The sequence below is a fragment of the Daphnia pulex genome, chromosome 1, assembly GCF_021134715.1.
Source record: "Daphnia pulex isolate KAP4 chromosome 1, ASM2113471v1".
Lineage (NCBI taxonomy): Eukaryota > Metazoa > Arthropoda > Branchiopoda > Diplostraca > Daphniidae > Daphnia > Daphnia pulex.
In genome coordinates, this window is record NC_060017.1 from 121,145 (window position 1) to 131,243 (window position 10,099).

At 40.0% G+C, this 10,099-nt stretch overlaps 2 protein-coding genes and 1 long non-coding RNA gene across 3 annotated transcripts; all 3 read right to left on the reverse strand.

Annotated features, from left to right (window-relative positions):
- Positions 1 to 4,074: 4,074 nt before the first annotated feature.
- LOC124192018 (DNA-directed RNA polymerase II subunit RPB1-like) lies at positions 4,075 to 7,578 on the reverse strand. The gene is made up of 10 exons (XM_046585153.1): positions 7,575 to 7,578; positions 7,417 to 7,488; positions 6,036 to 7,336; positions 5,714 to 5,853; positions 5,308 to 5,648; positions 5,138 to 5,172; positions 4,601 to 4,825; positions 4,428 to 4,531; positions 4,275 to 4,357; positions 4,075 to 4,211 (listed from the first exon to the last, which is right to left on the reverse strand). Exons 1-4 carry the CDS (start codon positions 7,576 to 7,578, stop codon positions 5,773 to 5,775), a joined length of 1,458 nt encoding a protein of 485 aa, XP_046441109.1. The 3' UTR covers positions 4,075 to 4,211; positions 4,275 to 4,357; positions 4,428 to 4,531; positions 4,601 to 4,825; positions 5,138 to 5,172; positions 5,308 to 5,648; positions 5,714 to 5,772.
- LOC124192012 (NAD-dependent protein deacetylase sirtuin-2-like) lies at positions 4,134 to 5,344 on the reverse strand. Its single transcript, XM_046585138.1, has 6 exons — positions 5,308 to 5,344; positions 5,138 to 5,172; positions 4,601 to 4,734; positions 4,428 to 4,531; positions 4,275 to 4,357; positions 4,134 to 4,211 (listed from the first exon to the last, which is right to left on the reverse strand). Exons 1-6 carry the CDS (start codon positions 5,342 to 5,344, stop codon positions 4,134 to 4,136), a joined length of 471 nt encoding a protein of 156 aa, XP_046441094.1.
- A 635-nt stretch (positions 7,579 to 8,213) lies between the features above and the next one.
- On the reverse strand, positions 8,214 to 8,963 carry LOC124198146. The gene is made up of 3 exons (XR_006876505.1): positions 8,859 to 8,963; positions 8,570 to 8,783; positions 8,214 to 8,480 (listed from the first exon to the last, which is right to left on the reverse strand). It is a non-coding gene; the product is annotated as an uncharacterized LOC124198146 (long non-coding RNA).
- Positions 8,964 to 10,099: the final 1,136 nt, after the last annotated feature.

Here is a 10,099-nt window from a genome sequence, read left to right on the forward strand (position 1 = left end):
ATCGACTTCCTTGCTTTCTACCTTCGTGTGAAATTATTCAATATGGCCACCAAGAGTTCTTTAGTTAAACTGGCAATTGTTTCTTCAATTTCTTTGATTTTTTGACGGGCGATCCTTGTGGCTTGTACAAGAGAGAAATGAGCTGCACAACTGTCACCTGATCCATTGTTCCTACGCAAATATTAAAAGAAAATAAAAACACTGTTTAGTATAATAGACTGCCAAACGGTAGTAATCCGATATAAACAGTTATTTTTTTCTTTTTCCATTTGATAACGACACACCTCCCACACAGTGCACCGGTGGGCGGGTAATAAAGGATGATCCTCGTTTTTTTCAGTTTGATATTGATCTCTTTAAGATGAACTGGTATTTAGAAAGAAAGAAAACAACATTTTCAGCTCAATTTTTCGTGACGTCGAGTGGAGGAGATGGTGACGACACATCATCAACTGAAAGGAAAAGTTGGCCGGAAAGCCTATTATTTATTATTTAGCTGGAAGGCCAACTGGCAAATAAGTGGAATGAGATTATTTCATTATTAGTAGACTGTTAACGGGCTGTGAATCACACACACAAACATCTTTTGATTGCATCACAGCTGGTGTTGTGACATAATTCGTTTCGGACGAATTTCCAATCTGGTACTCATTATATTCCACGTCTATATAATTCTTTAGTAAAGACAAATAAATTGATTAGTAGGGGGGATTAAGCAATCCCCCTACTCCCAACCCTAACATTCGTCGTCGATGTAGTAGGCCTACCTGCCGTTATGATAACGGAATGAGATATAAACACGGAACTTGGCCACTCAATGTCATCCGCCGCTCCATTTCAAACCACAGCAATCCAGCTGTCAATATACGAGTGACAGTTATTTTCACACGTCCATTCCAACAAACACTTTGATAAATCTCCCTTTTTTATATGGTCCGACGTGCCAGCGCCGAGCGGATTCCTGCGGCCGTGTGAGTAGGAAAGGCGGAATTGCAGATACTTTTAGGCTGGAGTTGGTATCAAACGAGGGGGAGAAAATTGAAATCAACTCGGCTGTGCGCATGTCTGTAATCTATACGTGACACTCAGACCAAGACCATCTAAATTAAAAAAAAAAAAAAAAAAAACTTGAATTATTACAATACGCCTTATTCACTTTTGCAATTTACAAACGATAAGAAAGGAAACGAAAAATTGTCATGGCCCCTTTTCGTCAAATCCAGTATATCCGCCTACCTATTATATTGTACTCTATACTATATGTTTTCTGATCGTAGGCCTATCTCTGGTGACTAGACTCGCACAAATGAATCGTCGGGTTCAAATACCTTTTTGTCAATAAAAATGGAACGTGTTGATGAGAATAATCTGAAAGATGAAAGAGAAGAATAGTTCAATTATATAAATATACCTCGGATTGACGACGTTAGAATAAGTAGACACATAATGGCGCTCACCGGAAGCGTATGGGAAATGAGAGAAACGACGAGTGACGGCAGCAGCATTCGTCACGAGGACATTGTGTCACGACTCCCAGACTGTCAGTTGAAAATCCTCAATAAGTTTTGCTTAACCATTTTTTTTCATAGAATGAGACCATATAAAGCTTAAGAACGTTTTCTTAATCCTTTTCTATACGCCAGTGTGACTTTAAAAGAATGGGGGAGGGGGGGGGGAAGAGTGCGAATATAAGCAAAAAAGTTCCAGCGGATTGACGAACGAACCCTCAACCACGACGCTACGTAACTGACTAAATACTAATTGGAGTCAAGTGTAATGAGGTGAAACTGACAGAGGCACATCTCGTACGAAAGATGAATCTTATCTGCTGATAATTGTGCTGAAAGAACTGTTATTGCACCACCATTACACAAAAACCCGACCGAGGTTTTTGTACTTCTATTATTAGACTTGCGGCAGGTTGATTCATTCTTTTGATAGGAATCGACCAATGCGGTTGTTTCTATTATTAGCCCAAGATACACAGTATCGTTTAAAAAGTCATTTCCAAATTAGGTCAAACAACGAAACTCACTTACTCAATCGACTTCATCTCGGGTTCATCTCCAAGCAATCACTCCTCATTGCAGATCTGTCCGAACCCCTCTCATCGGTCCCCAGACGGACAGCAGCTAGAATCTGACTCTGATCGTTTTAATACATCGTCTTTATAAAAAAATTACGTACAGTTTTGACGCATTTAGTGCAGCTCGAGTGGAAACCATCATAACGACCCATCGAGCTATCCGCCGAGTATATCTAAAATGCCACTAGACGCAAACCTACTGATCTCGGAATTCCGTATATCCTTCCAGTAATTATTTTTTTACTTTAAATATGTACTATTAACCGCTATTAACCATTTCATAATATATTTTTTTCTCCTTCTCCATAAACTACAGCTTCTGGAGAAAAACAATCTTATGTGTTACGAAAGGTGGCAAGCCTTACGTATGACTTTGCCATGGAACATATGCAACAACTTAACACAGCACCAAAAATGCGTTCTTCACTTGAACGACATGATCTCAATTCCTTAGAAAATTTTGAAGGCATAAACTTATTCAATTTAATGTTAAATGTTTTAATCACCGTGTATTTGATTATGATTATAACACAGGGCGAATATGCTTGCTTCAAATTTATTGTTTTCTATTGATGAGGATCATTTACATTACTTGAGGCTCCTTATTAACAGCAACGATTTGAATCTTTTGATGAGCCATTTTGTAAATCATTTATTGAATAATATTGGCATGGGTTGCCCTATAGGGCAAACATGAAAAGTAAATTGTACTTCTGAAGGAATGCGAGCGTCGTTAGAAGGAAGAGACCGTAATTCCATTAGGAAAGGTACCGGTTAGAGGAAGATGAACTAATGTGCGACAAATTTATGGTGAGTAATTATGCAAAGATGTCAGACCTCATGAATGTTTTACTATGAAATAATACATCGGAAAAACTTTCACTCTCTTCCCAGATGGATCGAATGTAGAGATGTAGAGATAGAGATAACAACCCGGTAAACCAGCCAACTCTGGAACCTCCACCTTACGTCCTACCTCCTTCTTATTCATCGTCCAACAATATTTTTATAGAAATATTTTTCCGTATTGAGATTATTTTAAAAGAATTAATCGATTCGATAGCCGCCACCTCCTCCACTTCCAATAACGGGTGGACCACCACCCCATCCGGTTATGGGAGGGCCGCCTCCTCCTTCTGGTAATTAATAAATAGCTAAATATAATAAATTAAAAAATAAATTAAATAATAATGTAAAAAATTCAATAATTAGTGAAGGTTAACTTATTTCCCCGAAAAGAAAATAATTTTCCTTCATTTAGTTTCAAACGGTCCCGGCGGGTCCCGGAGGCCTTGCTTCTCCTCCGTCACTTCCAGACTCCTGGGTATCATTCTTGCGCTAGGAAATTATATATGAACGGAGGCAACCGTCAGCGTGGACAAGCAAATGGTTTTGCTATCGTTATTCTTTCAAAAGACAATACGCTCAATTTGATTTTCTGCGTTGTTAAAGTTTACATTCAGGTAATGTTTTACATGAGTTAAAATTTTAATAATTGTCAAATAATGACTATCGTGCTGTGAGAATAGAAATTTGATGAAAAAGCTGGAAAGAGTGATGGTCGCATGCCGCTGCCAGAGCCGACTGACTTGGATAAAGCTGGCCACTAATAAATTTGAAGAGCTAGAAGCTAGTCTCAGACAGCTAAATAAAGAAATTGGAGGTAACACCTTTTTTTTAATATATCAGGTAGTTTATTAGAATCGCAATTATTTATTGAAATTTTGTGCAGGTGTTGTAGCTTATCAGAGTTCGACCCAAAGGATTTTTTGGGTTTGTGGTCTGCGTTTGCGTCAGATTTTAAAGATATTTGGAATCCTGAACAGCAACGTATTTTCTAAGAAAAGTAAGCTTTTTTAATTTTTAATTCATTTTATTTTGTTCACTCTGTAAAAGCATTGGAATTTTCAATTTTAACTACTCATTTTAAGGGCGTGAGAGATTCTTGCAAGTAAGTCGTAATCAAATTCAACACAAAACAAATTTGATACTTTCACGAGACGTTTATAAGTCTTTTGTTACGAGACTATTAATGCCGCGTCTATTATTAGGTACTTTCAGTAGCACCTGTTTCTACCGAATCTTCGCTTTCACATCCATTTTCAATCAATGAATTTAGTTCATCCTTCGAGAAAAAAAAAATTTTTGATTTAGGATAAAGTAAAAAAAAAAGTTATCACTTAAATACCTTCCAACCAAGTTTTTCTGCAAATAGAAAGCATCCTTCGTCACAATCACCAAGCCAAGCAACGTCACGGAAATTGTCAGCTCCTAAAATTTATCATAATAAAGAATAAAATATCTTAGATGATAATGATAACCAATCAATCAATTGACTCACCATGAAACTGCAACCCACAACTGAAACCAAGAACAACCATAACAGGGTCTTCATTTCCCGCTTCCTCGAAATTTATAAGAAGACGCGGGCATCTAGGCGGAACACTAAAAATAATTCAAACATTTAGTTAGAATCAATACCGACCATAGAACACGTGCGACGTTTGTTTATACCGATCGACAAGAGATGCAAAGGGCTGAACAACTAGTGAAGTTCCTAATATAATCAGTAGATCACAATTCGGAAAATCTTCTTCCACCAATCGAAAGCGTTCAGGAAGCGGTTCGCCAAAAAACACTGCATCTGGCTTTACAACAGCTTTACATTGTTCACAGCGAGGCACAACATCAGTGGAATCAGTGGAATGTCAGTTTTTAGCACTGTTACATATTTTGAAACTAAAAGAGATTTTTGCGGTTAGTGTAAAAACAAAAAAATCAAAATGTCTTGACTTTTCTTGTTAAAAAAATCATTTTTCAGTCTATAGTGTCAGGCAGTCAGTCCTCACCTTATTAATAATAAAAAAGAAAATAAGTATTATGTTTTCGATCAGTTTTCATAGCCTTTTCAGATTAAAAAACGGAATATCTTTCGCTTCGCGGTCGGTGGGGATCAAAGAACAAGGGAGAAGACAAAAAAGAAGACCAAAAGACAGATGAAGGATAGAAAAAGAAAATAGAAGAGAAAGTTGAGAAGATAAGTCAACTCACCTGTGATTGACACTCGGCTACCGTCCGCTTTTCAGCTGTAAAAGCGGAACAAGAGAAAAACACAAATGAATAAATCAATTCGACCAAAAAAACCATTTCTTTTCTTTTTTAAATAATAATATGGACGGAGTGTGGTAGGAGGAGAAGAGCAGACGACAGTTGACACTCACCTTCGATGGAATCGGCGGCCTCCTGGAACGAGTCCATGTGAACGTGACCGTCGCGATGAATCCAAAGGTGAGAAGCTTTATCGACGACGACGCATTTCACTTTTATCCGTTAAGTTGTGAATGTTGTTGTTGGCCTGCGCTGTTGGTGAGGCTGCTGGTTGTTGTTGTTGTGATGAGAAGTCGTCGTAGGAGGAGGATTGGCACTGGTGAAACACTGGAGGCCCATCTTGGCCGACTGGAAGAGAATGGCCCAGGCTTGTTTCTGAACTGAAGAACAAGCCTGGGCAATCCTCTACCAGTCAGCTCAGAGTTGACGACTTCATGCAGCTGGCCGCCACAAACTGAAAGAAGAAGATGTGATAAGTAAAAGACAAACAAAAAAATATTTGTAAATAAAACAAAACACCTGAATAGCGCATTTCACGCAACACGTGCAATAGGCTATTACACGAGTTGCGGGGCCAGTTACGGATGTTGCAATTCCTCAACCTGCTCAGCCTTCTTTTCGATATCGGTCGACCATACCTCGTGCAACGCTTCGTCCAACTATTTTATAGGATGTTATGTAAAAGTGGTAAAAAATTGTAAACAAAATTGTCTTTAAAGATTCTTTCACAATTGGCATCGTAATAGCTGGAAGGAGAGTAATAAGCGGGAGCTTGGGCGTAGTAATTCGGCTGAGCATACGAAGAGTAGTAATGGGAATCAAAATAGTAAGACGGAGCAACCGTGTAATTATTCTGAGCAGAATATTTCGGCGCCTCGGTGTAGTAAGTCGGTTCAGAGTACGAAGGGTAGTATGCTGGTGCTGCAGTTTCATGGTGGCTCACGGCTGAGTAGTGAATCGGAGTTTCAGAGGTCGGATCGACGTAATAAGACGGAGCAGAGGTGGTGTAGTAAGTTGGGGCAACGTAATATTTAGGCTCTTCAGTGGTGTAGTAAGGAGCCGCTGTGGTGGTGTAACTCGGGGCAGAGTAGTACTTGGGGGCCTTAGGGTAGTAGCTCGGAGCGGCGTATGTCGTGGTGTAGTACTCTGGCGCTTCGGTGTAGTAAACTGCCTCAGTATAGGTGTAGTGATCTGGAACGGCGGTCTCGTAGTGGCTCAGGGCTGAATAGTATTGAGGTGCCTCGGTGTAGTAAGTCAGCTCTGCGTAGTAAGTTGGGGCAGCTGTGGTGTAGTAAGTTGGCGCAACGTGATACTTGAAAGCTTCAGAGGTGTAGCTTGGAGCCGAGTAATATTTCGGGGACTCAGTGAAATACTCTGCAGCCTGGGTGGTGTAGTAGAAGGCAGTTCTGTAGTACTCAGCAGCTTTTGTTGTGTAGTAGGAGGCATTGGTGTAATATTCTGAAGCCTTGGTGGTGTAGTAAGCAGCAGTGGTGTAGGATTCTGGAGCCTTGGTGGTGTAGTAAACAGCAGTGGTGCAGTATTCTGGAGCCTTGGTGGTGTAGTGGGAAGCCGTTGTGTAGTACTCGGGAGCCTTGTTGGTGTAGTAGGAGGCTGCAGTGGTGTAGTACTCCGGAGCCTTGGTGGTGCAATACTTTGTAGCCTCGGTGTAGTACTCAGGGGCCTTTGTCGTGTAATAGGGGGCAGCGGTGTAGTATTCTGGAAACTTGGTGGTGTAGTAAGCAGCAGTGTTGTAGGATTCTGGAGCCTTGGTGGTGTAGTAGGAAGCCGTTGTGTAGTACTCGGGAGCCTTGGTGGTGTAGTAGGAAGCCGTTGTGTAGTACTCGGGAGCCTTGGTGGTGTAGTAGGAGGCTGCAGTGGTGTAGTACTCCGGAGCCTTGGTGGTGCAATACTTTGTAGCCTCGGTGTAGTACTCAGGGGCCTTTGTCGTGTAATAGGGGGCAGCGGTGTAGTACTCAGCTGCTTGCTGGTGTAGTAGGAAGCCGTTGTGTAGTACTCGGGAGTCTTGGTGGTGTAGTAGGAGGCTGCAGTGGTGTAGTAGGAGGCTGCAGTGGTGTAGTACTCGGGAGCCTTGGTGGTGTAGTAGGAGGCTGCAGTGGTGTAGTAGGATGCCGTTGTATACTACTCAAGAGCTTTTGTGGTGTAGTACTTTGGAGCCTCGGTGGCGTACTCTGCCTTCTTGGGGGCGTAAACAGGAGACGGGCCAACAGGTCCTCCCTTGGTCGATCCGGTCATCATTGATGCAACCGCCAACAGCAGCATGACGCCGTAGTTAGCTAAAGAAAACAAAATAAAAGAGAAAATAAACAATAACATAAACAAAATAAAGTCTACTGAACTAGAATTAAAGTTTAATAATTACCCATAGTAGCGAGCTGAAAGTACTCTGATCTAGATGATACAGCGGATGACAAACTGAAGTGCTGCTGGTGATGTCGTGTGGAGGAGACACACTCGACTGATTAAATTTGTCTCTTTCTCCCTTTTTATATGTGTCCAATAAAGCACATCATCCGTCTGAAGCGGGAAAAAACGGCCTTGGGCATGCTTTAGGCTATTCACGTGCGACGTATGAGGTAAGAGTCTAGATTTTCTAACCCTACCTCTAGGGCGTGACGTATTTGGCTTTGGGCGTCACGTTGGTTATCGTTCTCGTGGACCTTTTGATGTATTAGAAATTTACATCTGGCATTGTGGCTTGCGGTGGAGAACTTTATTAAATTAAATCTTATGACATAATAACTGGCCCTTTTCGCTTCTCGAATCATCTGGTCAAATTGTTTTATTGTATATGTGATAAGATTTTGTAAGATGGTTACAGGCTTAAGACGATGAACGCGTTATTTTTTAATTAGATTGGATTATACAAAAAGCGGAAAAATGTGTATGCTTGTTAAATTGCTGAAGTATATGTGTATTTGTGTGATAAGCAAGAAAAATCTAATGATTAAAGACATTATCGGGCAGAGATTGACAGATCAATTACCGCTGAAATATGGAATAGACTTCTAGATTCTATTTCTATCTAAATGTTTTCAAATCATTAAAAAACAAAGTTCAGCTTGACACTATCTCAGACAAGATTATTTGAATCTTTTGTTTAAAAGGGTGTGTCCTTGCGACAGTTGGAATTGAAGTCGTTTGGTAAATCGCACGTTGGATAATACGGATATTAATAGCTGTCGGTTAAAACAGTCCAGCACAATCCGCCAGGGCGCCAGGGCATTTCATACGAATCGGAACACCATTGGAGCATTGATGGTAATATCTGAGATTTCAAAAATGTCGCTGTATTGTTATAAAGACACATAGTTGCTGCATAGTTGTATGTAAAGTTTATTTTCTCTATACATATACCCACAGTAAAATGCGTCAGACAGGAATACTGTATTGTAACTATATTCTGGACATGTTCCGACGGGAGTTGGCAATGGCGCCTCCCCGGGATTGCCCATATTTCTGTCAAGTTGCGGAAGAGCGGAGCAGCTGACAACCATAAGTGCAACCAAGAGGTAACTCCAAGCAAAATCCATTCTCATTTCCAAAATTGGTTTTATTATTCTTCAAATGTCTATTTCAAATTTTAAAAAGAAGGTTTACATGTATTGAGACTACAATTTGAATAATAAAAGTCAACAAAACTTACCTTTTTCAACAATCGCAAGAAAGTAACTGCTTCGCGACTAGTGTTTTATAAAAAATGCTTATCAATTCAATTTGTTGCAATGCGTTTATAGCTTCCGTTGCTAAGCTAATTCAAGTCTTATATTATGTTGAATTAAGATAATGACGTCACAAAAACAGTAAATTTCTTTCTTAACCGCACCAAAAAAGAGCGCATAAATAAAAAAATTTGACTGCATCGTCATTTTGCTGCGCCATTTGGCTCGGTCATATCATATCGCTATCTTACGTGCCCTACTAATACTTCGGCGCTATATTACGTTATTCTGGTACATGACTACATCACAACGTATAGGCTGCTCCAAGAATTGGTACATCAAAGCTTTTCACTCTTAACTAAATCTATCACAATATCGTTTGGGGCGCTTTAGGAAAGAATAGGGGATATGATCTTGAACAGACAATTCCAACACAGAATAAGTAAACATAATGTTTGATTTCTTTTATATTGTGCTTTTAAACTCTACCGATAATATCTCAAGATGCAGTTAACATTGAACACCAATAAAAACTAACGCAATACATGCCATTTGAGTGAACAATGCAATGAGCTGAATCATTAAATATATTGATTTTAGAGCGAAACGAATAATATATAAATATTCTCTTTACATGAAATATTAACAACATCCAGTATGCTGGCGCAGAATAATATTTGGGAACCTCAGTGTAGTATTCAGTTTTCTTGGTTGTGTAGTAGCCTACTCAGGTGCCTTTGTAGTGTAGTAAGAAGCCGTGTTGTAGTACTCGGGAGCCTTGACGCCATGGTTGCACCTAATAGTCTGGGAGCTGGTCCCCAAAAACATGACATTGATTTAGCAAAAGGTTTGAGGCTAAAATATGGTAAGCGGGGGTATGACACACACGAAAAGCCACGTCTGTCGACTGGCGGCCGGGGCGTTCAAGCGTGACGCGATCCCGAAGTCGGCGTGAACGGTAAAAAAAATTAACTTTGTTTAGCAAGCCCAAATTTTCTCTAGGAAGCAAGCTAACATTATGTTGATCAATAATCCCACAAGAAAGACGTCGAATTACGGGACTATAATATCAACAGACCATCTCAAAAATTTAAAAACCGGTAAATTTTTACACTTTGTTTGGAAAATACACTTTTTGCATTAAAAAATAGAGCAACATTTGATTTATAATAATCCCGGTAGACAGACGTCGATATCTGAGCCCTTGGGGGCACCAGACGTCGGT